At 38.5% G+C, this 27,735-nt stretch overlaps 1 protein-coding gene across 14 annotated transcripts in view; it reads left to right on the top strand.

Annotated features, from left to right (window-relative positions):
* Positions 1-27,038, top strand: part of TJP1 (tight junction protein 1) — a 187,064-nt gene extending 160,026 nt beyond the window's left edge. For 2 of the 14 annotated variants that reach the window (XM_054078171.1, XM_054078172.1), the window contains exons 9-29: positions 1,354-1,490; positions 3,097-3,202; positions 4,000-4,150; positions 4,647-4,755; positions 5,397-5,616; positions 6,024-6,208; positions 6,340-6,435; positions 6,865-6,947; positions 7,746-7,956; positions 8,482-8,582; positions 9,790-10,143; positions 10,552-10,803; positions 11,572-12,471; positions 12,814-12,908; positions 13,408-13,632; positions 16,333-16,383; positions 17,146-17,321; positions 18,042-18,483; positions 19,870-20,087; positions 21,363-21,506; positions 24,739-27,030. In XM_054078171.1, the coding sequence (XP_053934146.1) occupies positions 1,354-1,490; positions 3,097-3,202; positions 4,000-4,150; positions 4,647-4,755; positions 5,397-5,616; positions 6,024-6,208; positions 6,340-6,435; positions 6,865-6,947; positions 7,746-7,956; positions 8,482-8,582; positions 9,790-10,143; positions 10,552-10,803; positions 11,572-12,471; positions 12,814-12,908; positions 13,408-13,632; positions 16,333-16,383; positions 17,146-17,321; positions 18,042-18,483; positions 19,870-20,087; positions 21,363-21,506; positions 24,739-24,833 (4,351 nt within the window). In that variant the 3' untranslated portion in view covers positions 24,834-27,030. Of the gene's footprint in view, positions 1-1,353; positions 1,491-3,096; positions 3,203-3,999; positions 4,151-4,646; positions 4,756-5,396; positions 5,617-6,023; positions 6,209-6,339; positions 6,436-6,864; positions 6,948-7,745; positions 7,957-8,481; positions 8,583-9,789; positions 10,144-10,551; positions 10,804-11,571; positions 12,472-12,813; positions 12,909-13,407; positions 13,633-16,332; positions 16,384-17,145; positions 17,322-18,041; positions 18,484-19,869; positions 20,088-21,362; positions 21,507-24,738 lie in introns of all 14 variants that reach the window. The other 12 variants (XM_054078158.1, XM_054078160.1, XM_054078156.1 and 9 more) reach the window with 12 other exon arrangements.
* Positions 27,039-27,735: the final 697 nt, after the last annotated feature.

Below are 27,735 nucleotides of genomic sequence, written 5' to 3'. Positions count from 1 at the left end.
CACTTGATTTCACGTACAAATGAAAACATGAAGGAAATCTGAAAAGGGAATACATTTTTTTTATTGCTAAAGTTTTGGAACAAAGCAGAAAGATAAATACTTTAGATTTTGCTAAATGTAATGGTATTAATCAGCTCTGGAAACCCTCAAAAAGGGATTTATCTCAATTAAAAGCACAAATGGGGTTTGTTAAAAATAAAAAAAATTAAGCTGCTGTACTGATTTTTCCTAATGACTTAGAACGAGATGGTGGCCTACAGTGCAGGAGTCCCTGTGTCTTCCCAGGCTGTTGTGATGATAGCAGTATTCTTCTGGGTTGTTTTAGCTGCCTTCAGGCACAGTTTTAAAACTGGCACTTTTTAAAACTGGAACGTACTGAAAAGTCTTAGTATGTTTTGGGTGAATAGCAAAGCTTTGTTTCTGATGTTTCAAATGTCATATTGCTTTAGGAAACCACTTTTTGCTTGTATTTAGATGTTTACTATTTCTTTTATTTTTTTCCCTTGCACTTCTTGGATGAGTAGGTTCGCTGGGATCTGTTTTCCTCAGTCATACTTCCAACTTTTGAAGTATTCATTCTGATTAAAATTAAGAGTCTTTACTCTGTATAATGGATTTCTTTGGATGTGCTTGTACTCGATGGAAAGTGATACTGATTGTTGTCTAGTAGCACCATCTAGCTGTTGGTAGTGAAAAACTTCTGATTTTCCTTCCCAGTGCAGACCTCTCCTTTAAGAGGAAATGGACTTAAATCTACTGCACACTCTTATCTTTGAGGAAGTACCTTCCCTCCCCTTGGCAATTAAGTCTGATTTTATAAAAAAATTTGTGATTTGTTTGTGACTGACTGCTCTCAAATACTTTTTATATCCTTATTTGACAGCTCTCAGGAATTGAATAGGTATTTTGAGCATCTAGTGATGTTTTCTTAGTATGTATATACTCTGGAATGAGGACTGTGTCTTTGGTATATTGAACTACTCATGTTTTTCTAGCGGATTATTAATGGTTAAAGACCATTGTAACCGCTCTTCTTCCCTTTGCTTCTCAAGTTTCCTGTACGTGGGCACAACTTCAGTGCTTGAAGGAGAGAGTGGTCTGTTTCACCATGTCCCTCTTTCTAGAGAAATCCTTTATTAAGATGTAGTTAGGGAAAAAATGCTTGGATTTAGAAATGGTAAAAATATGTTATTAATGCGATATTGTTAAGAACAAAACCTTATTGAATAGTAACTGCAATTCCTTATGCACCAAACCTGAACTTTGAGTGAAATGATTTGTTCTTTAGTAGTAGTAGACCAAAGCCATAGAAACAATTCTATATGCAGAGTGCAATCTTTTTTTCTAATATAGTCTTCGAAGTAGAGAAGATGAGAGAACAACTAAACCAGGAGCTCTCTCTACACCTGTAAAGAATGCAGATGATACTTCTAAAACAGTGGAAGAGGCGTCTGTTGAAAGAACTGAAAAACAAACTCCACCACTCCCAGGTGAGAACATTAACATATATTCATTATACATGTTGAGAATGGATGACCAGTAGAGACTTTCTGCTATTGCATGTTTGTGGAATGATTTCTGAAGTTTTGAGACAGTTATTTTTTGTTACAGGCAGCCTTTGTACCTGTAACGCAATTTACATCTTAGTTTTGGTCCTTTAAAAGCTAAGCTGTGCAGTTTGACTGTTGTATAGGGGTCAACCTTCAGTGTTCACAACCATCACCCCTAAGTACTGCTTTAAAGAGTTTTGTCCTGATTCCTCAAGCGAGGCTAAAATCCATCATATCTTTTCTGAGAGTCAAGCAGCAGACTGCTTCTTAGAGGTTACTGTAGCACTCTATATTTAAACAAGGCTGGTAGTTAAGCCTGTTTCGATCTACCGTTCTCAGGACAGAACTGAAAACACTCTGAACTGTTATGTTACTGTAGTTACAATAGTTATGGAGCAAGGAGGCTTTTTAGCAAATGCGGTGCAGCTAACAAGCCCAGCAAAAAATCTCATTCCTCTTTTTCTAAAAGGGAAAGATAAACTAAATGGCAGCACATAAAAGCCAATTGGAGTGAAAAAGAAAAAAATCATAGGATGATATAGTTACAGGACACCATTCAGGACGGGCTGTCTTTATATTATTGTTTACAGAGTGAGGCATTTGAATGAAATTGTAAGTGAAGAAAGAGGAGCTGTGCAGGTGGTTTAGGGGGAGCTGTTCTTGAAAGGCTGGATAGAATGAGAAAAAGCACATTCAAGCTTGAAAATATTTGAAGATTTAAGGAATGAGCAGTGACTTTTCTGCATGTAGTATTCAGTAGCTCAGTTGAAGAATTGGAAGAGTCATGACGTCGATGAACTTTGAAAGATCTTGAAAATGAGAACAGTAGGTTTTCTGATGCAGCAGCCATTCTTAAAAAGATTCTTATAGGAGGTTGCCTTTTGCAGCAGTGTTATGAAGAGATACAGATGAAGTAAGTTTGTGTTTGCCAAGATAGAAAAGAATGTTGTGTGATTAGAAAGATGAATTCTGTCTTTCTATAACATATTGAAAATTAGTTGGCATAATAGAAAGTCAGCCAGCGTAGGAGACCCTTGAGATGATTCTTAATCCAAAACTTCTTAATGCACCAACTGGACAAAAGTAAGTGCTCAAATCTGCTAACCTCATGGCATGCAGCAGTAGTTTGAGTGTTTGTGGTATTTTCATTTCAAAAATGGAATCTTGAGGGAAGAGAGCCAACAGAAAGTGAACAGGTTACATCGGGTAATCCAAGGCGGGAAACGGCAGGGTTGAAAGTGGTCTTGTGAGCATGAAGCCTTCTAGTTATTGTAGTTTCACAGTGTTCAGAGTCCTTGGTCGAGTACAAAGGAAGTTTTCAGATTTTTACTGAGATAATATATAAGCCAGCAATCACACCACTTTGAATGGCGTGGTGAGAGTGTTGTCTTTTGCTGTGAGTTTCTATTATTTCACTTTGAGCTTTCAGTAGCTTAAGTGGGGCAGAGAGGTGCTGCTGAAGAAGCCGTTAAGCTCTTAGTTAAGTTTTACTTTCTCATCTTTAAATGAACAAGTAGACATCTAAAATCTTTTGATGTTTTAATAGAACCAAAGCCAGTGTATGCACAAGGAGGTCAGCCAGATGTGGATTTACCAGTCAGTCCATCTGATGGTCCTTTACCCAATTCAACCCATGAAGATGGAATGCTTCGGTAATGTAACTCTAAACTGTGTTTGAGTCAGCCTGGTTCTTCAACAAACCAAGCTTTTACTCAAGGTGATGGATAAACTGTATAAATGGTCTGATATGCTGTTCCGTATGCTGGCTTGACATAGCTATTCAGAAGTAATAGGATGAAGGCTTCAGGTTTATTTTGAGCCTTGTTGGCACGTGTGTAATATACCATTTTTAAGACTCTCCATTTTCTATGGAAATAAGCAGTGACAATGGTCAATGGGTGGAGGGAATTTGTGGTATTTATCTCGCCCTGATCACCCCCATCCATCCTGCCCCATCTCCAGAGAAGAGGAGAGATAGAATAGCATGTTCTTCTCCGCTCATAATAGGAGAGCAATGAATAAAGGTCACTGCAAAAACGTGCAAAGTCAAGACATAGAATAATCTGCTTAAACTGGGATCTCATTTATGGACATTAGTGTACGTGAGATGAGATTCTTTAGAGCCAAAGTAGATCCATGTGCCTGCACAGATCTTAAAAAGGAGGAATATTTTAGGAAGAGAATCTCGAAGTGTCTCACTTCTAAATCACCCCTATGAGCATAAGACTAACAAACCCCACTAGACAGGTAAATACAGGTGGCTTCCTGAAGTGCTTCTAATGAGGGTATTGTAATGCTACAGTTGATAAGCTGTTAATGGTATGCATAGCAGAATATTCTCTAACTGAAAGGATAGGCAAAGTGGTTCTTTGCACGTGTTCAATCTTGAATTTTCTGGGATATTTTATGCTGTTGCGTCTCTTAAGGGGAGTATTTTCTACATCTCCAGGCCAAGTATGAAACTGGTGAAATTCAGAAAAGGAGATAGTGTGGGCTTGCGGCTAGCAGGTGGCAATGATGTTGGCATATTTGTAGCTGGTGTTCTGGAAGACAGCCCTGCAGCGAAAGAAGGATTAGAGGAAGGGGACCAGATTCTCAGGGTATGTCACAAACAGTAACAGTACAAATGTTTTGTTGTACCAAAGTAGTTTTTCTTTCTGTAGTATTGAATATATTGCCTTTGTAGTTTGTACAGATTTTTCCTGTATGAATTTTTACGTGTTAGATAACTTAATAGGAGCAAAATCTCCTGTCAGTCTACTATTGCTAATGCAGTTGATGAAGTTCTGTTTTGTTGGCTGTAGAGTCACTAAATTGTCAGAGGGCTCTGTATCTTACTGATGTTTATAGGTGCTCCATAATATTGATCTAAAGAATATAAAATGAACAGCTGCCTGTTATTCCAGAAGCTGTGCTTTTATCAAGGAGTAAGGTGGGACTGTTTTGAGGTACAAGAGACACCTCGAGATACAAGCACTTGGTGTGTATGTATGAAAAAGAATCTTAGCAATAAGTTGCTTTAGATTTCCAATTGTATAGTATATGTCTGTTATAATGTTGTATGCCGAATCAAACTGATTACTTCATTGATACCAGGTAAATAATGTAGACTTCACAAATATCATCAGAGAAGAAGCTGTGCTTTTTTTGCTTGATCTTCCTAAAGGCGAAGAAGTAACCATTTTGGCACAGAAGAAAAAAGACGGTAAATATTTGTATGTCGGAAGTGATGTAATGGCCTGCTTAGAACAACGTAGAAGTATTGTGAATACTGACTAACTTCTGGGCTGCGGGAAACTGGTGTTTTCTGAAGATTTAAGTTCTTTGGGCTTTGGGATGGGTTACTACTACAATGGATTAGATAGCAGTATTGTAACAGACCCCCACCTCATTCCAACAAAACTATCCCCCCAAAACACCCAAACAAAGAACCCACCGAAAGTAATCCCTAGCTTCTGATAAAAGTATTGGCATTAAACCAAGGGGAAGCAGGAGAGTCTGTTTTATTTTTTTGCTGAGAATGAGTGATTACACTGATGTGCATACACACACAATCTTCTTTCAGAGAAAGCTTCATTCTTTCCAGGGGAACTGAGCTAAGCTTACAGTAGCACCACATTTTTTACTATGAAATTTGAATTTATGTTGGTGTAGTTTACTGTTAATAGTTACGCCGCTTAAAATAGAGTATTTCTGAGACATTTAAGGCTTCTTGAAGTGCTATTGTGTGTTTGAAAGAAAGGCAATCAAGGTGAGGTGCTGCTTTGAGTAGTTATTGTGAGCAGTAGGACATCACTTGAACTTGGAAATCCCAAAATATGAAGTATTACCTTTTTCTTTTCTCAGTTTATCGTCGCATTGTTGAGTCTGATGTAGGGGATTCTTTCTACATCAGAACTCATTTTGAATATGAAAAAGAATCTCCTTATGGACTAAGTTTCAACAAAGGTGAAGTGTTCCGGGTGGTGGACACTCTGTACAATGGTAAACTCGGTTCATGGCTGGCAATTCGAATTGGCAAGAATCATAAAGAAGTTGAAAGAGGTATCATACCCAACAAAAACAGGTACGACCTTCAAATAGTTAAATTGTTGTTTTAAATCTACAATTTAAAATTCTGTGTCTGTGTGACAAATGACTGGACTTGTCTGCAGAACACTGGTTAATATAACTAGATCAGCCAGAAGAAGTGAGAACATTAAAATAAATAGAGGTTAAATATCTGATCTGTGGATTTGCTTTTGATTCTTGTGTGGTCCACAAAAACATTACGACTTTCTTTTCAGTACAAGAGACAAAGCTATGTAAGCCTTTTAGAAATATATCAGCCTTAGTAGTTCAGCCTTGGACCTCCTAACACAGAAATAATGAGAGCTTGAAGTAATACTCCTTTGAAGTAGAGGCTTGCTAGTCAACCAGTACTTCTAGAAGCTGCCTTTCTTGATAACTTGTTGGGATTTGTTGTCGTCTCAGAGCTGAGCAGCTAGCTAGTGTACAGTACACGCTTCCAAAGACGGCAGGAGGAGATCGAGCAGATTTTTGGAGATTCCGAGGCTTGCGTAGCTCAAAAAGAAATCTTCGAAAAAGCAGAGAAGATCTTTCTGCCCAACCAGTACAGACGAAGTTTCCTGCCTATGAAAGAGTTGTTCTTCGGGAAGGTATGGCTTTATTCTTACAGTTGCAAGTTAACTATTTTCTTTAGTTTGCTTTGTGTTAGCCTGTGTATTTAAGAGAATCTTGCATTTGTTTTAAGCTATATCTATTTGACTTGTTTTCCCTTCAATTCTAGCTGGGTTCCTCAGACCTGTTACCATTTTTGGTCCAATCGCTGATGTTGCACGGGAGAAACTTGCTAGAGAAGAACCAGATATCTTTCAAGTTGCAAGTAAGTGTGAGAATAGGTTTTTCTGCAGTTATGAAATGGTTAGCTTCTGCTAGGCTGTTTGTTTTTAAACATTATTTCAGCTGTTAATGTGTTTAACAACATGATCATCATGTAAAGGAACAGACTAAATGTAAGCTCTTTTGCTGTTTAGTTGATGGTAATTTTCTATATTTTAAGTATTGTATTTATAGTCTTCTGAAATTTCATTTTAATTCAATACCTTATTATTTTATTTCTAAGTGCTTTTGTGAAGATTTAGTGAGTTTTATGGCCAAATTGGTGGGTAGATTTTTGTGTATTTTGAATGGAGAGGAAGTCTTCAATCTTCGTTGACAACTGGAGCTGTGAAATGGTTTGTTTTATCTGAAGGAAAAAATGTAGAATACATTGTAAACTTACAGCAGATTTTTACTGTGTCTTCTTTACCAGAGAGTGAACCGAGAGATGCTGGTACTGACCAACGTAGTTCTGGCATTATTCGTCTTCACACTATAAAACAGATAATCGACAGAGTAAGTCTTTTATCTTCATAGTAGCTGTATCACAAAAAGAGCAAAACTGGTATCAAGTAAAGTGTTGTAAATGTAGAAGGTGTTTGTAAATCAAATCAAGGGTGTTGTAAATGTAGAAGAATAAATAAGGAATTTATTTGCTTTAAAAGTAACTTCCTAATTTTTTTAGAGGTTAATTAAAAAAAAACCCAAACCACCATCCCTTTTCTTCTCCATATTAGTAAATGCAGCAATTCTGGGATTTGTTCCAGGGTGCGTTCTCCTCCCTTCATTAAGGCTGTTTTAAGCTGTTGCCTATTTCGCTCAAAGCCATGGTGTGTCATTACAGCTAGGAGTTGTTACTTTATTTATGGTGTCCTTAGTCTTCCCCTACCCTAAATTACAAATTAATAACTTGACATCTTTATTTTGTGCAAGGAGTAGAGGAAGGAGTCCTTCAATCTTGCTTCCTTAATATCCTTAAAACATCTGACTTTAGGTCACAACACAAGAGGCTCTACTGTTGACCTTCTTATTTCTTTAAAAACCTGCTTACTTTGAGGAAGCTTTTTTTAAATATTAAAATATTCAGTTCTGCAGTCAGTCCTACAGTTCAAAATGTGTATGCCTATGAAACGTGCTATTGGAACTGGTTTGGTTTCTATTTTTCTGTTACTCAAATAGGAAAAGAATTTAAATCAATACTTTGAAACAATGAATTCTGTAAAGGTAATACCAAAAAAATCTGTGGAGAATGTTTAAAAATAGCAATTACATAATTGATTCACTTTCTTGCCTCCGTCGTTTTTATCACAACAGGACAAACATGCTTTGTTAGATGTCACTCCTAATGCAGTGGACCGCCTGAATTATGCCCAGTGGTATCCTATTGTAGTGTTCCTGAACCCTGATTCGAAGCAGGGCGTAAAGACGATGAGAATGAGGTTGTGCCCAGAATCACGAAAAAGTGCCAGAAAGTTGTATGAAAGAGCTCACAAGCTGCGCAAAAATAATCACCATCTCTTCACAAGTAAGTAAGCAAACAAATCGATTATATCTGAGAGGATGGTGGGATGAGAGTAACTTCCAGACTTTTCTATACGTGGACTAATTCAAGCAATTGTTGCCTTGGTCAGGCTCCTTAGCTGGATAACCACTACGTCGTTGCATGTGTGCATCTTCTGCGTGTGACGGCACAAGTATAAAGCGATCTGAAACGTAACATGACATTACTAATAGATCTGATGGCTTTGCAGGATTATTAGCCAGAAACAAACATTTGAATAAATCGGAAGATAATGTAATTTTATTTTTCTGTGTGGCTAAATTGAAGCCTTACTTCAATCTAAGCTGCTGTTAACTCAGTATTTGCTATGAATAAAATGTCCCAAACTACATCTGAGCCTTAAGGTTGCTTTGAATACTAATATTTACTTTACTACTTAGATCTAATGATTTTAACCTACCAGTTTATATTGTTTTTATTACTGGTGCTAGAGATCTGTCTTACAGTTCTGCAGAAATTCTAACTAATTCTAACCTGCTGTAATTCTAGCTACCATTAACTTGAATTCAATGAATGATGGATGGTATGGAGCTCTGAAAGAAGCAATTCAGCAGCAACAGAACCAACTAGTGTGGGTTTCAGAAGGAAAGGTAAGAAAATGTTTGGGGGGGAAATGACAAAACAATGTTGAAGAGGTTCTTTTTTTTGTTCATTCATTCTGATTAGCATAATCTATTTGGGCAGATACTTGTGGAATTAAGTGTTTTCCTTTTTTCCTCCTCATGTTATCCATTTGAAGATCTAAAGCATTAATGCCTCATGGCTGTGTGAACTGCTCAAAACCGATTTATGGTGTTATTCCATTAATCGGGGCTATACAGTGGTCACTGTGCATGTAGTGGTGTAGTTGGAGCATTTGCCCATTGCCCTGTTGAGGGAAGGATATAGTATTGCTTGGGAGACTTGTGGCAATTGGGTGTTTTCAATGGAAACTTCTGGGTGTTGTGCTGCATTGGTACTAGGGACTGGGATTGCCTGCTGCCAAAGTATTTTCTTGTTAATACAAAAGGAAGGGGCATTTTCGTGTTCTTTCTGACCTTTGGGAACTGTATTCTCTCAGCTGTGAGAACAGTGATACAAAATCAAAAGTTAGTGTTCTGTGTTCCCCATTAAAACTCCGCTTGCCTTCTCAAGCTGCATGGTACGCTGTGTATGCTACGTCAGTCCTCTTGAAGAACTGATACCAAGCAAAGTGCCAACTACAAGTAAGCAAGCAAATGAGTTGGCTATTGCTACGTGTTTCTTGGTATTTGGATTGTCTGTTTCTGTTCAGATTGAGCTCCTTTCACCTCCATATATCTACCATCAAGTTAATGATTCCAATATGATAATATCACTTTACAGTGCAGCCTTGTATCTTTCCAGACACTTTGATTTTCATGGACACTATGCGCTCTCTCCTCCCTTACACCTGACAGTCATCTGACCCCTTAGTAGAATTATTCAGAGAGCTCTAGACTGCAGAAAAGGCTTCAGGTGTAAGCTTAAAGTCTTCAACCCGATTTCCTCTTCCCTGTTATACTTGGAATTGTTGAATTGCCATACTGTTGCTGTGCTACTGAATTTGGAATATAGCTAACTTTAACTGCAAGGCTTTCTGTTGTGGTTCTGAACAAGGTAGATGCATTCTGTTTGTTCACTTAATAAATTCACAAAAAATCTTCCAAGTTTTATATTGCAAGAGCAGCAGCGTTCCTTTGAAGGTTGCAACTAGATGATCTTCAAAGATCCTTTCCAACTCAAACCATTCTGTGATTCTATTTCAGTAAATATGTACTCTAATTTTGTTTGACACAGGCAGATGGTGCTACAAGTGATGACCTTGATTTACACGATGACCGCCTTTCTTACCTCTCGGCTCCCGGTAGTGAATATTCTATGTACAGCACAGACAGCAGACACACATCCGACTATGAGGACACAGATACAGAAGGAGGTGCCTATACTGATCAAGAACTGGATGAGACTCTGAATGACGAGGTTGGGACTCCTCCCGAATCTGCTATTACGCGTTCTTCTGAACCTGTTAGAGAGGATTCTTCTGGAATGCATCATGAAACTCAAACTTACCCTACTTATGCATCTCAAGCTCAGCCACAGCCAAATCTCAGAATAGATTCTTCAGGATTTAAAACTACTACTTCCCAGCCGGTAAGAAAGTAATTTCATACGCTGACTCCTATACTTTTACTTCAAGTTGCGAGTTCTCTTGAACAAGAAATCTGTTGATAGGCTGCTTGTCAGTGTTGTGAGTGTGTGCAGGAGTGTCAACAGCAGAGTGTGTTATGGTGCATTGGAGAGTCAGCTTGCCTTACCAGTTTTAGTGAGTTATTCTGACAGGAGGGGGATTGAAGTACCATTCTACTTTGATTAAATGTTTTGCTTTTTTAATCTTCAAGATAACGAATTTCTGGAAGGGCTAATGCATGATACTTTCAGTACATTTCATTCTACATCTTGCTGCATTGATCAAAGCATCATTTAAGTTATTTTGATATAAATCAAAGTCATGCAGTGATTCAATAGCGGTATATTTAAAATATTTTGAACACTTCACAGAAAGCAGAAGCCTCACCTGCAGTCCCTTACCTTTCCCCGTCGCCTGAATCAAACCCTGCAGCCTCATCAGCCTCTGCAGTAAATGCTAATGTAAACCTGACTAATGTCAGACTGGAGGAGCCTACCGCTGCTCCTTACAACTCTTACCAACCACAAGCGGGCCCCTTAAGAACATCAAGTACTGAGGGAGCTCATATAGTCCTAAGAGATCGAGAGCCATCATCCTTATCGCCGCATATAGAACCAGCAAAGGTACCTGTGCCACACTGTTGCGCTGATTTCCTGCTATACATCAAGCTAGCACATGATCTTTTTGGTTTGCCCTTATTTAAAGAATTCCTTCTGATTTTTTTTTTTTCCTGTAAATCATGCAGGTTACAAAGCAGTGCATCTGAATTGCTAAGCGTCATCTAACGTTTTGTGTGCATGGCTTCAAACTACATATCACTTCCAAAAAGATGACATTTTTTAAAGAGGACTGCATTCTGTATTTTGATTTTACTGTACAAGTGACTTCTTTAGCTTGTCAATGTTGTGCTGTTTATTAATGAGTCCTTGAAAAAACTGTTTTTGCTGAAAATGACACTAGATCTTTGTACATTTTTAAATCACGCCAGTTCATTGATCATGAAGATGAATCCGGTTTGTTGGGTGACCTTATATACTTCCCAGCAATGCTAGAATTAACTTAAATCGGTAAATTGATGTACTTCCACTCTTCCTACCCTCTGCAAAAAAGCGTGTGTACCTCCTGCCCAGCACCAAACCCCAAAGATGAGAGACTGCTAACTTTCTTTCCCTTTTAATCTGCTTACCTCTTTTTGCTTAAAAATAGGACTAGAAGGGATCTCTTGAATCACAAGTTCAGCTTCCTGTGATTGCAAACAACTGCATCAAATTATTCAGCTTTAACAAAATTAAAGCAAATATTTAAAACCAAAGCTTGTTTAAAATATTGCATTTCAAATGTGGCTGCAGTTACTCTTCATTTTAACTGAAAAGTATGCCTCTCTCTAACAGGTATTCCGAAAGGATCCATATATTAATGAAGAAGCATCCAGACAAACCTACATTCTGAAACAGGGAGCAATTAATCACCCAGTGCAGAGACAGGAAAGAGAACCAAATCTGATCTATGAATCCCAGGCTCAGTATGCAGAAAAACAACCGAGTCGGGACTATGAACAATCAACTTACAGGTATGACTCTACAAACTATGTAGATCAATTTTCTCGTGGTTATGACCCTCGCCTACATTATGACGACCGTGTGCCTCCCTATGAGGAGCACTGGGCATATTATGATGAAAAACAGCCCTACAACCAAACAAGAACAGCTTATGAAAACCAGCCTCCTAGGGATCTTGATTCCAGACAAAATATAGAAGAGAGCACAGAACGCAGCTATTATCCAGCACAACCTCGTTTTGAGGAACCCCCTCCAATGAGCTATGACGGCAGACCTCGCTATGAGCATGCGCCCAAAAACTTCAGCTTACCACAAGTGCGATATGAAGATCAACATACTGTTGGATATGACACGCATGGTAGATACAAGCAAGAAACTCAGCCATACCAGTCAGCCATATCTCGATCTCCTGAGCCGAAGCAGTACTTCGACCCACATATAAGGGGCTATGAACAAGGTCCTCCTCAAGCTTATAATGCTAAACCTGGACAATATGAGTCCTCTCATAGTACTTCAGGTGTTTCTCTTCCTCCTCCCCCTTCATCACAAACCAAACCAGAAGTTTTGCCTTCTAACAGTAAACCACTGCCTACACCACCATCTCTAGTAGAGGAAGAAGAAGATCCAGCCATGAAACCACAGTCTGTGCGAAGTAGGGTTAAGATATTTGAAAGGAGGAGGTCACCGTCTTTGGAAAAAATTAAGGACCCAAGTGATACACCAACTGTCAAGGTAAGTGATTTAAGTTTTGGGTTTTTTTAATTCCTGCTTTTTGCTGATGAGACTGTATTGCAAGAAATAAAATAGTGTCTTGGAAGAAATCTTTATTGCTTGTGGAATCGCCTCTTGGCAACTTAACTTGGTATGTTTTATAAGTAGAAGCTGAAGACATTTGTGAAAACACTGAAGGGGATCTTGCCACGCTGCAAACTCCTTTAATTCATCTTTCACTAGTATTTCTTTCTAGTTTGCCTTTTGGGGAAAGGGGGATGCAGTCTTAGTTTTCTTACACAAAGTGCTTTATCTTTCTAAATGTTGGAATCCTAAGATGATGTACTGTGCTTTTCCTTACAGCCTCCAGAACTCGCACCTAAGCCTATACTCACATCTGTGAGTGGTCCAAAACCAACCTCTCAAAGCCAGTATGAACATGATAAAACAACTTACAGGTAGATGCACAACTGATTAATGAAATTTTGATTTGGGTTCAATATGAGATTAGAATATTCAGAAAACACATTTTAGAGATTCAGACTGGAAACTGCAGAGTGGAGACTTAGAATTTATCAATGTGATTTCTGTTAATGTAGTAAGGCATAACGTCAGTTCTCATGGACGTGTTTTCTGGGAAGTGCAGGGAAGACACAGGATATCTTTTTCAGCTTTTCAAGGAAGAAACTTAGCCAATGTCCATCTTACTTTTGTTCTATATTTAATTGAGATAATTCAAAAGTAAAACAAAAGAGAAAAGGTAAGGTGAAAGGGGGATAAGTATTTTCTTTCTTCAGGCTATGTCACAGATCTCTAATTGCCATGCAACGTAGGTTAAAAAGGCAAGGCATTCGTTTGTAAGAATTGCATCTTGGTTGTGTTTTTACTATCTGGGTTATAAGAGTTTTAATTCGGGTACTTAAGCTTGTTCAACCGCATATTATTGTTCTTGATTAGGGCCCCAGAACCACAGAGACCTCAAGTGAAGCCACCTGAAGATATTGTGCGTTCAAATCATTATGATCCTGAAGAAGATGAAGAGTACTATCGAAAGCAGCTCTCCTACTTTGATCGCAGGAGTTTTGAAAATAAGCCATCGGCGCAGGTTCCTGCCAGCCATCATTCTGAGCCCACTAAACCAATACACTCACAGAATCAGCTGAATTTCACCAATTATTCTAAGTAAGTTTGGGGGAATTTTTTTTAATTGGAAAAAGGAGGGAGGCAGATAGGACTAAAATATAAATTCTGCCTCATCAATTAAATCCCAGGGGTTCATGGAATGTTATTGGAATTATTTTGTGTTTGTGAGGTCACCTCCTCTGCTTGAAAACTCGTAATTGCTCAACTTCTTATTTTGGTAAAATAAGTGACTAATTTGTGTAGTTTTCAGGACCTTCGACATGTTACTACTTTCGGGTACCACTTACTAACAGAACATAACAAAGTGTTTCCTTAGACTAATACTGAGTGCTTAAACCAAAGCAAAGGTTTCTGTTTATTCTGATTCTGCATGCATTTATTCTGCAGACAGGCTGGTACACATTCTCCATGTTTGACATTAGGAAACCGAGTCTTTAGGGAATATTGCTGAGGCCAGAACTTAATCTGTTGATGGAAACATCTGTTTCCTGTGTTGTTCTGCTTCCTTCATTTGGAACATTTTGATACAGAAATTGTGTGAAAGCTCATACACTGATTTAGCTCAGGTAAAGAACTGCCTGTCTTGATGGACTTACGCAAACTTCGTGAATACTCTCCACAGTTTACCTGAATTCCCAAGATTTGTTTTGATTCAAATTACAACAATGGATTGGTAGCTGGGAAAAGCTGTCCTGGCTTGCTGCAGGCAGGCTGGAAATTGGGCATTTTTGAGAGCTTTGGTTGCGTTTCTGCTTGAAATGTGGACTGTTCAGGTCAAGCTGAAAATCTGGGAGCCTTAATATAAGTGAGATCTTCAGAGTGCAATAATAAACGAGCTTGCTGAAGTTTTATAGTGTTAAGTGTGCGTGCAAGCTGTCTTTCGTGTACTTGGTACACTGTGGTCCAGTGCTTGTCTTAAAGGTTTTGAGCTAGAACTTGGGAATCCTGTTCTTAACTGTGTTATATTGTCTGTCATCTCCAGTGTCATCTTCTGTGAACTGAGAATATTGGAATCTTTCCAAAAGCTTAATAGGTTTTAAAGGATTCGCTCTTTCTGATCAAGATGTCTACTTATGATGTCTTTTCCTTATTTAATTTTTTTATATGCTTAGGAGGGATGGCATGTCTGTAACCAGTAATGATTCTCATACAAGGATGTTATTTATCCTTCGTTTTCACTTGCTCTGTGTCTTCTGATGGAAAGATGGGAACACATCTGTCCTGCTCTCTGGGCATCATAGAAAGAGACCTAAAAAAAAATTCTTGGCTGGCCTTGTGGTTTCAGAATTACGTTCCCACTTACAACAAGCAGTGTTGCCCCATGAACATCCATGACTCTGGGGGGTTGTATTTATGGGTAGGTGACATCTGAACTGCCACAGAAGAATAAGAATACTGTTCTCAAACCTGATAGTTTCATGTGTCAGGGAACAGAAATGTGTTGGGTTTTTTTTTCCTTTATGGAAGAACGTAACCGTTAACAGGAAGAGACAGATGTGGGACAGAAAGTTTACCCAGAGTAGGCTAGCGTAAATGGACTAAAATATTAATAGAAGTGGAACGAGATAAACAGAAACGCTACTCAGCTGGTCAGTACTGACTCTAGAAGCATACTGCAATATCCTGCATGGAAACGCACAAGGATTGCTGTCTTGAGAGCATGTTCGTATTTAGGACTCTTGTTTCACCAGCTTCCAGTTTGTGCCCTGTTAATTGCTTGTTATTCATCTTTTTTTCCAGTGAGTTTATGTGGTAATTAATATTGGCTTTGGGAAGCCGTGATTTCAGGTGGGCAGTTCTGTGAGAAAGCAGCTACTACCCACCTGGAATAAAGACAACAGTGAGCGTGCAGTATTGGCTTTTGTGGGGTGAATGGCCTTATATAAAATCGGTGGGCACGGAAGCTTATACGGCAGATCTGCAATGATCTTCCTGTAGCACTGACCTGAGAGGTAGTCACAACATGCAGGTGCTGCTTAGCTCATGGAGCATCACATCCGCGTGGTCACCAAGCAGACTTTCAAAAGTTGATCGACCCTTTTCTTAGTTTCACAACATACTCCTCCAAGCAGGAAGAGCGTTCCCTGTTACATTTTCATGAGCTCAGGTTTGTGAGTCATCAGTTTACTTAGTTTTTGGTCTCCTAATATTTGTAAACAGTTGTCTAAGACATCCTTTAGGAATTGTTGGACACGATCGGAAGCGTGTTATGGTGTGGGCTCTGCTATTGGAAGAGCCGATAGTGCTATAAAAACACTTGCAATGAATATGCCCTCAGGACTTGATCTGCAGTATGAAACCGTCATTTTTCTGTGTATGTCAAGAGGGAAAAAGTTATTGTAAATGGGACCTTAAGTGCGAGATGGTTAGAATATGGGATTTGTATTTTGTTCACTTCTTTCAATATATTTAATAACTTTGTTTATACAGATTGTAACAAATGGCTTAGAGTAATCTAGTTCTTACTCTCAGTATCTGCCAGTTTGAGGCCTTGACCACCTCTTAATGCGCTGACAAAATCTCATATTAAATGTAGGAGGTCGTCATTGTGCATATGCGTATGGTAAAGGCCTTATCGGAAACATCACCACTTAGTAAATTAGTGTCTCTTCGTTTAAACAATCTTGTCGTATGAGAACTGCTAGGACTAACATAAAAAGTGTGAAGAAATAATATGCTCAAGATAGAATGACTATTTTCTTTCATTCTTCTGTTGCTGTTTGCTTTGCTATCACCTAGATTTCTTGGCTCTTACACTAGCTATGACTACTTGAAAAGGAACATCAAGTGGTAAGACTGTTGTTGATGTGAGGATGTTTTCAGGTGTCCTCTCACTGTTACATTTCATCACAGGCATTATGTGCACTTAAAATTTTAAACATGCAAATTCTGAAAGCAAGTGCAATATATCGTAGTCCAAAATTGCAGGTAGATTTGAAATAATTTCCTGAACTAAACTTTTGGAGAAATATTTTCAAAACATTCTTCTTAACTTCCAAATGTTATTTCTAGTTTATCTGCACTATGCACATAAAGCTAGTGAAGCTTAAGCTGATTGCATTTCTAATTAAGATGACATTGTTCAAATACTAGGTGTATTTAGAAAAATGGTACTAGAATCCGTCGTCCTATTGGCTAATGATGCTTTCCAAAAAAAACCCACCCACCCCCTCAAAACGTGGATTTGTATTTTTATTTTGAAGACCTGCTCAATTAGAGAATGCTTTCTCATTGGAATTACCCAAATGAAACTGAGAAATTAAGATCTTGGAGGCAATAATGCAAATACACCTGAAATGTCATCTGCCTTTTGTTTGCCATGGTTTGTGTTACTAATCTTCTAAAGATTCAATGTTGTCTTAATCTTTTGTGCTTACCAATAAATGTTTTTATACTTGAGACAGGATATTAAAAAAACCCCTGTGGTTTGATGTTTATAGGAAGAGGTGGAAATCAGGTGATCATAGAAGAAAAAAATAGCAGAGAATGCAGGAGCTCAGCGCCCTGAGGAATCGCAACAGTCAAATGTGGGTTTTTCTTTGATTTCAACAGGGGGAAACCAACTGATACTGAATCTATGGATAGGCCTGTTGGTGAAAAACGCTATGAGCCAATCCCTCCGGTTACAACGCCTCCTCCTGCTCCTTCAGTCCAGTATACACAACCTCAGTCAATTAATAGTCCTGTTCTGTCTCTCCCAGCCCATCACAAGCCTGCCCTTTCTGAAGGTGAGCAGTTGGAAAGCTGAACTCTCAGGTGGGAGCGAGTATCACTTGTCAGGTGCTTGTGTGGTTGCTGCAGCCAGCCTACGCTGGTAACTGTGTTGGTTTCCAATTGAAATTTGGAGTATTTATTAGTGTAAATAGCTTTTTACTATAGTGAGATTGAGTTGTGAAATGATTTGACGATCCTGTCTGAATCTGTACCGTTCAGGTGTTAATAGTCACTACAACTGTCTATTCTGTATCTAGTGGTCTCAGCAAAGATGAAGTGAAATTTCCAGTTCTTGGGAATATACCTCTGTCTTTGGGCCAGAATCCCTGGGGCACAGGTAGCAGCTGCAGACTTCTAGAAACAATGAAGCAAGTAGTTTTCCCTCTTACATTAAAGAGAATTGCTCGGTCCAACTGAATTTTTCAGCTTACAAGTGTGTGATAGTGTTTTAATACTGGTTTTCTGGAGGGTTTTTTTTTTTTTTCATGGTTAAATCAATCTTTTTATTGGAGGGTATACCTTGTATCTAAGGTATCTGTTTAAATAAAACATAGATAACTTGCCAGAACATATGAAACACAATAGAAGGACGATCTAAGAGAGCTAAACTGAACTCATTTGTATTTTATCTGGTAAATAAAGAATTGGCTAAAATGTATTCTGTTGCCTTAGCGTATGTGACTGGAAATCACCGGTGGTTACTGATGAATTTGGTGTTTGTTTTTGCGTTGCAGTTAACTCTGTATCTGACCCTCCTCCACCTCAGAATAAGCCAGCAATGTTCAGATCCTCCAGAGAGGACACTGTGCAGTCCACTTACTACCCTCAGAAGAGCTTCCCTGACAAAGGCCCCATTAACGGAACTGAGCAGATTCAGAAAACGGTCACTCCTTCTTACAACCGCTTTACAACAAAACCTTACACTAGTGCTGCGCGGCCCTTTGAGCGCAAGTTTGAAAGCCCGAAATTCAACCATAATCTCTTGCCAAATGAAGCTCAGCATAAACCAGAGTTGCCATCGAAATCTCCAAATTCTCCTCAACCAATTTTGAAAGCACACAGCTCATCGCAGCCTCCCGAGTTTGATAGTGGAATGGATACCTTTGCTGTGCAGGTCGACAAGACTAAATACCAACCAAATAATGTTAATGCTGTGCCTAAAGCTATTCCTGTAAGGTAAGCTGCTGCTTTTTGTCTGTTTGTTAGCACATGTGTAGGAGTGCATCTGTGAATATACAGTGTGCTTGCTCTGCTTCCAACTTCAGTTAACGTTACAGTTGAAAGATTGACCCTACGGACGTAAAATTCTGCCAAACGGCATTGAAGAGCATTTTAATAGATACTTAAAAGTATGTCCTGTGTCCCTGTACCATCTTGCATCCTGTTAGAATTCATGTTAGAATTAGAAAGTGGCACAGCTGTTATTTCCCAGTTCTCATACTGTAATTATAAATCTTCTGGTAGATAGTAATCGTTTGTCCTCTCAGTTTCTTTCTAGAAGATGGAATTAATTTCTAAGGATACCTGTTGCACCAAATTGTATTCATTCTATGTGCTTAGGGAGAAACCTCGCAGTAAAGGTATATAAAGAGGATTCTAAAATATTTGTAGAAAGAGCGAGTCATTTTAGCAGTCTCATAAGTTCTCTTTACTGCGAGATAAAACAACTGTTTTAAAGCAGCTTAAGCTTGCCTATTATGTTTTAATGATAAGAACAATGTCAGGAACACCGAAGTATTACAATATTAAGCAATTTGCTGACTTGTTAAATTTTTTTCACTAATATTTGCAGAAGTGTTCTGTTACTCTTTGATGTAAAAATAGTAATGTATGACTCAGAGCTGAAATCATCCTATTTATTCTTAAGCAACTGATAAATGATTTGATGCTGTAGTTCAGTAGAGTGCTAGAAATTTTGAAATCACTGGTTCTTTAATTCAAATTCTTCAGAAATTAGTCTGAAATCTACTCAAAGTAGCCATTTCATAATGTTCTGGGGTTTTCTTTAATTATATCCAGGCAACCTGAAAAAAACAGCGTGGTGGTTTGTTTTTCTTACCTTTTTTTGCTTTACAGGCTTTGATTGCAATGTATGCCTGAATAAAGGGGTTCATTGTGGCTTGAACAGGAATTATTATTCCTTATGGAATTAAAGTCATAATGGAGTTCTGGGAGGAAAAAGAAACTTCCAGATGTTAATTACATGTAGTTTTACTAAGCTGAATTATGTAGCTGGGGCGAGCTCTTTCTATGTAATCCTAGAAGAAGGCATTTGAAAACGCAAGATGCAACTGGTCCAAAATCTTGCTTTAACCACTTTATCCACATTTTCAGAGTTTATGGTCTTTGGGATTTCTTTGTGAAAATGTTCTCATGGCAGAACTCGAAATATTTTCATCTTAGCTATCTGGCACAATCAAATGCGGGACGCTTAAGGTTGCCCTAAAATCAGTGCTCGCCTCCTCTAGGCTGTGCTGTGCTAAAACTTTAGGGGAAAGTATGCCACTGGCTGCAAGGAAGAAAATATTGATTAAACTGCTAGGCTTTCTGTCTTACATCCAGCCCTTCAGCGCTCGAGGATGAGGAGGAAGAAGACGGACACACTGTTGTAGCCACAGCAAGAGGCGTATTTAACAGCAACGGTGGTGTATTGAGCTCCATAGAGACTGGAGTTAGTATTATTATACCCCAGGGAGCCATTCCAGAGGGAATAGAGCAAGAAATATATTTCAAAGTCTGCAGAGACAACAGTATACTTCCACCTTTGGACAAAGAGAAAGGTGAGAGCAGGCACTGTACGCTGTTCTGTTATTTCATACAATTCTTTTCTACCAACAGCAAAGTTGAATATGAAAATACCATAATAGGCTTCAGTATAACATATATTTTTGCATGAAGATAGAGAGTGTACATCTCACAAAAAGTATAAAGGTAGTGATATTCTGCTTAATATCGAAAGTTGCAAGCAAGATAGAGGCCCCGAGTTACAGCTTGGGAATATTTGACTTGTAGGCTTATATACTGATTTAAAACACCCCTAGTGCACTAAAGGAAGATTTTCAACTCTTTTTTTTAAGTCTTCAAAATTGTAGGTTCCCACACAAAGTGCAGGGATTTATTCTGGGTGCTCTTATTAGAAATATTTCTTTATCTCGTGGTTAGGACCAAACAAATTATAAAGCACATGATTTAAACTAATTTGGCTTCAGTTAAATATTTGGAATTTACTTCAACGCTTGCAAGCACTCAGCATTTGGAGTTTTTCAATTTCTATAAAGAAAACAACTTCGTGGTTTAATAAGTATTCTAACTTCATATAAAAGAGGAGTATATTCCTGTCTTATTAATGAGGGCTGAGTAGTGTATCTTGAGCAATTTTTTCATAGTAAGTCTCTCTCATACCACTAGGCCAGGATACATACAGTTTCTGACCTGTCAGAGTCCTTATTTCCTCAAGTCGGGAAGCTAAAGGGATTAATCTCATAAATTTGCAGTTAAAGCATTACTTGCAGTCTGCGCTTACTTTGAATCTTTATAAACCAAACACAGCATATAAACCTCAACTGATTAATCTTACGTTAACATTTTGAATTTTAAACTACAAATAAACCTGCTTACACTTTCTCCGTTGACTGAGCTGCTAAAGGCTTTGCTAACCTCAGTGTGCCATAACTCTGTTGTAGCGGAACACCACAGCTGTAGCACAGAGCAGTAGGAGGCTGCTTGCAGTTCAGGGGATTTATTTTTTCTTTTGATGCACCTGCTTAGAAATTAGTGCTCCCCCCAAAAAAAACTCACCCCAATGATTTAGTCGTCAAACTCGTTTACCTTTTTCATTTTGAGATTGTGATACGTTCTGCTGAAAAGCCGCTTGAGTGCTCTGGAAGAAACTACGAGAAATAATCTTGCCAAGTGTTTTTCTTTACTGACAGATCAAAATGCTTATATTTTTCTCTGAAACTAAGTTGTGGGTTAGCTCTGCAATGAAATTACGTCATAGTTTGAACCTATTTAAAGGACAATCGGTAACTTTTTTTTCTTCCTCTTAACTACAGGTGAAACACTTCTTAGCCCCTTGGTAATGTGTGGGCCTCATGGACTAAAATTCCTGAAGCCAGTGGAGCTGCGCCTGCCACATTGTGCGTCTATGACCCCTGATGGTTGGTCTTTTGCTCTAAAATCCTCCGACTCCTCGTCGGGTATGCTGTCCTCCCTCTGTCCTTTTGGGGCTTTTGGGTGCTATCGTATAATTTAAGTTAATTTGGCTAAGGGTGACGCTGTGTAATATAAAGAACTCAATCATTGTATTTGTGTCAAACTCTCCATTTCACTTTCATTACAAATGTCTTTCTTACATTTACTCATGGTGCAAATTCATAGCTAAAACCATGATAGCGGAAAAAGAGTATTCTCTCTAGTCTGTTAAATATTATCGTATTTTTCTATTCTGTCTTCTTTCTTGAGGACTGCTACAGCTGAATACACTTGAAATGATAGTCGCACTAAAACCGAGAGGAAATGATCATGTACCTCTGATTGGCCTTTGTAACATAACTGGTGTTTGTCTGTTGCTTAATTAACCATATAGGACTCTGGCAAATCTTAACAATCTGCATGCTCATGAATCATGATTTAACGCTTGTTAACTGTTTCCATGTGTGCAAGTTGATGCTAACAGTTGGGTCATTTAAAAAAAACTATAGTGTTCAGTAAAAGCATTTACAATTCATTCTAACGTAGCTGGATCTTCCACAAGACTTTCCTTGCTTGCTTCTGCCTCTTTCTCCTCTACCGCCTTTTACCCAGAGGTTTCTGGTTAATAGTAAAAGTTGCAACTGGGTTGCAATTTTATTTACCTGTTCATTTTTACCTCACTGTGGCTTTCTGGGAGAATGTATTGGCTGAAATTGTCAGTGAGGAGCCTAACGGAGAATTCCGGGCAAATTTCAAGCAATTTCATGAAATGGCTGTGAGGTTACAGAGATTCAAAAAAGAAACGTTTGCACATCTGGGGACAAAGTCTTAAGGTTTTATTCAGCTACCTTCAAAATTTATGGTGGAAGGTTCAAACCATTAATGTACAATCGAAGTAACGACTGAATGATGTACTCCTGTAATGCAGCATTTAAGCCACCATGTATGCATATCTTCGTCACCGATGTATCTATCACCGTCAACACCAAAGCACTGATGCTTTGAAAGATTTAAAGCATCAGTCCCCTTGATGGGGATTCAATAACCTAGAGGTATTAACGGCAATAATTTTTAGTTGTTTTTTATAAAATATTCTAGGCATGTGTTGCATGCACCTATTTAACAATGTGTGTATACATGGCAGTGTTAAAACACGGACTCGTAAACGACAGGATCCCAAAAGTTATGAGGAGTATGTACAAAAGTGACACAGCACTTCTTTGTAACTAATAGCACCTGTTCATGAACTTACTTGACGAGAAGGGAGAGGATTCAGATGATCTGAACAGTGACTGGAGTTACTGAGACTTTTTTCTCCCGTTCCAAAGTGGGATGTGTGTGTGGGCGCATGTGTGGGTGAGAGCAAGAGCGTGTATATTTAAACCCTAACACTTTCTGTACTGTAAATATAACACCACATTCTGTTAATCTGAAATGGGATGTATATCATAACATTGCTCTTTTGAGACAAACTTTAAAATTAGGCAATTCTGTCTTATGATATGTAAGTAGACCATACTGTGTCTTAAATAAATAATTGTTTTCTCTCTTTCTAAATTAGCTGGTTATGGGACTCTGATTTTTGAGGTGGCTTTATAATAAGTTTATACAATTCTGAGGTTCTTCTCTTCTTGAGTTGTCTGCTCTACCTCATCTTTTCTCAATGTATCCATGTTCTTTCCTAAAAGTGACATTCATTTGCACTTACTAACATCCTTTCTGCCGCATTTAAACCTCATATATTGATATTTTGCTATTAAACCCCTTCAAAAGCTCGAAGGATTCTGGTATTAAAACCTGGGCTGGGGGATTGGGGTGGAAATTGCCTCCTGTGGCCACACCATATTAGTAAAAAATATTGAAGGATCTTTTTTTTTCTTTCAAAGCAGTTGTATGTAACTATGGGAAAAACATTCTCAACAGCTAGAGGTTTCACTGGCCGCAGTCTAATCGTTACTAAGTATTTAGGAAAAGAGGCTGGAAAAAGTCTGCCATTGTCTCATGTGCAAGACTAGGGCCTGGCTGTCCTACAGTCCTGTTTTACCCATCTAATATCTCCTAATGTCATGTGAGTTTTGAATGGAATTCGGTGCATCTATAAGATGAAAGTCTTCCAGCATTGTTGAGCTTCTTGACTGAATTAAGTAGTCTCGGCTGGTTGCAGTAAACTTGTTTACATTCTCTAACCATACACAGGCCACTTCTATTCTTCGTCCCTACATCAGATGTTGCCATTACTCAGTGCATTGTGTACCTCATTTTGTTTTCATGAGTTCTTCGAGAAAATTATGTGGAATTTACATCAGTCTCGTGTAACACAGGAGTGTCGGGTGTTTGCAGTCCGTGTGATTGGGGTCTCTTAACTCACTGCACAGTTCCTCAAGGCAGACCTGTTGTGGCCAAGCTAATTAACGGCACTGATCTGGGAGGCTTAAGAGAAATTAACAGTGCGCTTTTCACTGGTCTGCCACAGTGGGTCCATGAGGCGTTTCGTGTAGCGGCAGTTCTCAGTAGTGGTTTTAGGTGGGTAGAGGAAGAACAGTTTCTGCAGGTGAAAGGAACAATGGAGTGTGCAGATGGAATGGAACCTTTGTCTGGTGGGGTGGCAGCCGATGACTTTCCCTTGTAAGAGTTTCACGGGACCTTTGACCATGAGTAGATAAGATCTGTTGTAAAATTAAGTAGCTCCTAGTTAACTAGAATCCCTTTTAGAATGACAGTATTCCAGGCTTTTAAATGAGTGTGCTGGACTGCAAAATTACTGCAATCCTGTCGATGATTATTTTCATAATAGAAAAGAAAACTGCCAGTGTGTCAGTGTTAGTTACAACACAACTTGTGATTTGACTCATCGGTGTTCAGAACTGTTCCGTAGTCAGATTAGTTTTAAAAACATCTTATTTTCTGGCAGTTTAGGAAAGAGCCAGTGAATACTTGATTCACTGTTAGCGCTTCTCAAATGGAAAGCACTGTGTTGGTGCTGTAGAGTAGGATGACATATTTTCAAGTGTCACGGTATCTGTTTTGAATGACTGATCTACATTATATGAATAGAAAAGGTTAAGTTTTTGCTAATGGCATACAAACTGCAGATGTAAAAAAAAGAAAAACCAGCCAAAAAAACTCACAGGTGTTGATTCAGAACTTAAAAGCTCCTGTCCAAAAGCTTGGTTATTTCAAGATGTACACTGTTTGACAGCTGATACTAAACACCAGCATTGTGTTTTCCTCCCACAGGTGACCCCAAAACCTGGCAGAACAAGTCTCTTCCCGGGGATCCAAACTATCTTGTTGGAGCAAACTGTGTTTCAGTCCTAATTGACCACTTCTAAACATTAAGTTAGCGGACTGACTAAATAATGTGAAACTGAGATGGACCTTACATGTAAACTGAACCACTCTATCAAGTATTAACTGTTCTATAAGTGATAATGGATCTTAGTGTTTAAATATCTTGCTTTAACTAACAACGGTTTAGCAAGTACACTCTTTGAACCATGGTCACAATACATGCCACAAGCAGGGGGTGTACGGTGGGAACAAGGTGGGGGGTTGCAGGTTCTGTATGCTTTGGTTTCTTGGTTGTTCTTTTGTGGTCTTTTTGTTTCTTTTTCTTGTTTTTTTTTGTTTTTTTTTTTTTTTAAAGGACACTACTGATATCTCATTGCTTAAAATCTGAAAGTACAAATCTGAAAGTACCAGTGGAATTCTATTCAGAGGAACTGAATTGGGTTCATACTCCACTGGTGAAAACACAGAATTTGGCCTGCGTTTTTACAGCCGCGTGTTTGTTACTCACAAGACTACCTTTTTGTCTCTGGTTTTTAAATGACTTTTGGTGTACGTGTCTAATGAAATGGCAGTGAGCTCGGGGCAGCAGAGTTGAGATGTTTTCCTCTGCCGAGAGGCTTATGCAAACACATCTACGTCCTGTATGTGGGAACATTGTCATGAGAACAGGGGGGAGGGGGAAGAGCATGTGGGATGACTATGGTTCAGTTGCCTCTGTGGATTTGTAAATTAACCACGTTATTACAGACCTATTAACCAGCAGGGATGCCTTACCCTCATGTTTTTAATAGTCTTAGCTCTCATAGTTCTCCGTATTAAGTTTGTATGGCTTTTGTGCTTACCTAGATAATATATCATGAGAGACTGGGGAGAGAGGAGGAAAAAAAAAAATCTTGGGACTTTGGTTTAGAGAATGAGTATTGTTTGTGTTCATCAGCCAGAAGAGAACCAGAAGAATATGATGGTATGTTTTCTGCTATGCATTTGAAAATTTATAGATGTTATAGACCGCTTGTATATAATGCGTGCATACCACTTTTGTTCTTGGTTTGTAAATTAACTTTTATAAGCTTTACCTTTTTATATATATAAATATATATAAAAACAAACGAAGTTTCTTAAGGATATCTTTGTATTCTCATACCTTTTGAGCCTTGAACTTTGACATCTGCAGCAATAAAGCAGCATTTCTACAATATATGAAAAAGGACATTTTTTAAAAATGCACAAAGTTGTTACCTTTTTAAGTGCTGCATTTAAAGACTATAACTCGGAATTCTCTACTTTGATTAAATTCTTGAAAAGTATCCCTACTGTAATTTGTCATAAGGATGCTGTACTATGTGCCCTGAAATGTATTTTTTTACTAATAGACAATTTATTACGGCACAATGGCACTACTACTGTTTAGATAATATACCACTGCATTCTGTTAATGAGTTATTAGCTATTCAGGTGTGGCTGATTTTTTTTTTTTCTCTGCAGTTATTAAAATTACACGTTTCTAAATATACAGAATAAAACTGTTTTTAAAATAATAAAGGAGATTGTAGTACCTTATTGTTTCTGAAATGCATCTGTGTGAACATGACAAAATCAATTTGGTTTTTCCCTGTGTAAGTAGGCAGCGGTATTTTGCCGTCTGTTCATACACGGAGCAGAGCTCTTGTGTGGAGTCAGTTGGAGTTGGCACAGCGAGGCTTCCGAAATGAACTCCAGTGTGGATCCATTGGAAATACTCAATGCAAGCAGGAGCTGCAGACTCGTCTCTTGAATCGCTACGTTGGTGCTAGTTTACTTATTATACCTGCTTTTCCAAATACTTTGGTAGTGTTTTAGCCTTTAGATTTACGTGCTAGATCTACAGTTTAAAAGATATTCCTACAGAATCCCATTGTGAGGAGTACTCAGTGCTAAGCAGCAAGCTACTGTTAATCTGTAAGAGAAAATAAATCCTAGAGGTTGTTTTTAAATAATTGCTGGGAAGCAGTGCATAACTCTAGTGTTTCCTTTTTGTGTACTTCTACTGACCAGTTAGTTTTTCTCAGGCATGACTTGCTCTGCAAGATGCATTCACTGCCATTGCAACTTCTCCTCATGGCTTATCTCAACTCCTCAGAGCAGGTGGAAAAGCTGAATAGCAAAAACCTGTTGTGTGGTGGTGACATTAACCTTTTGTCATGCTGATAACATATTGGTGGTATTCTTTTGAATCAGCGGAAAGGAAGGTTTCAGAATAGCAGGCAAAACATCTTGGAGAAAACTCTAATGCTAAAGTTCCTAAGTGTTCTTTTCTAGTCGAGATCTTAGAAGTTTGAGTAACACTTCCAAATGAGTCAGTTGGACCTGAGGAGCCCTTGAGTTACACTGCGTGATCTGTTTGCAGTGGTGTCATTTGTGCCTTGGACGTCCTGACTCTGCCGTGCTGGGAGGGATAACTGTTCTGACTTGCTTTTACTGCAGCACTGCTGATAATACTGCTCTGCTCTTCTTTAAAGAATGTAGGGCCATGTCTTTCTATAAAAATTAAAGAAAAGCGGCAGCTTTTGCTCTGCTCTGATTCCTTAAATAAAATGAGAAAGTTAATGATGTTCAAAAGGAAGCAATTCTGGAATTGTCTTTTGCTGTCTGCCTGCAGGAGTGTTTATTCAAGTGGCTGATTGAAACCACATGCATGTTTTCCTTGTTGCTGTATCCCGGTGTTTTGGGGTTGAAGCATGACCATTGAGAATAACTCTGCTCATGTAACGCATTTTCTTGGTTTAAAATACCAGTACTCTTGAACTCTGTATCCTTGCAATAAGATGATTTTCCTTACCTATTTTACCTGGGCTACACTCTGCAGGAGGTAAGTTCACACGTAGTATTTCGATTTACTCTAGTTCTCTATTCCCTATTTAATGTGAACTTCAGAAATTGTATCTCCCAGTTCTCCCTGTGCCT

Source organism: Cuculus canorus, chromosome 12, assembly GCF_017976375.1.
Source record: "Cuculus canorus isolate bCucCan1 chromosome 12, bCucCan1.pri, whole genome shotgun sequence".
In the NCBI taxonomy this organism is placed as follows: domain Eukaryota; kingdom Metazoa; phylum Chordata; class Aves; order Cuculiformes; family Cuculidae; genus Cuculus; species Cuculus canorus.
Note: the sequence above shows the minus strand (reverse complement) of the source record. Positions and strands in the feature narration are given on the sequence as shown.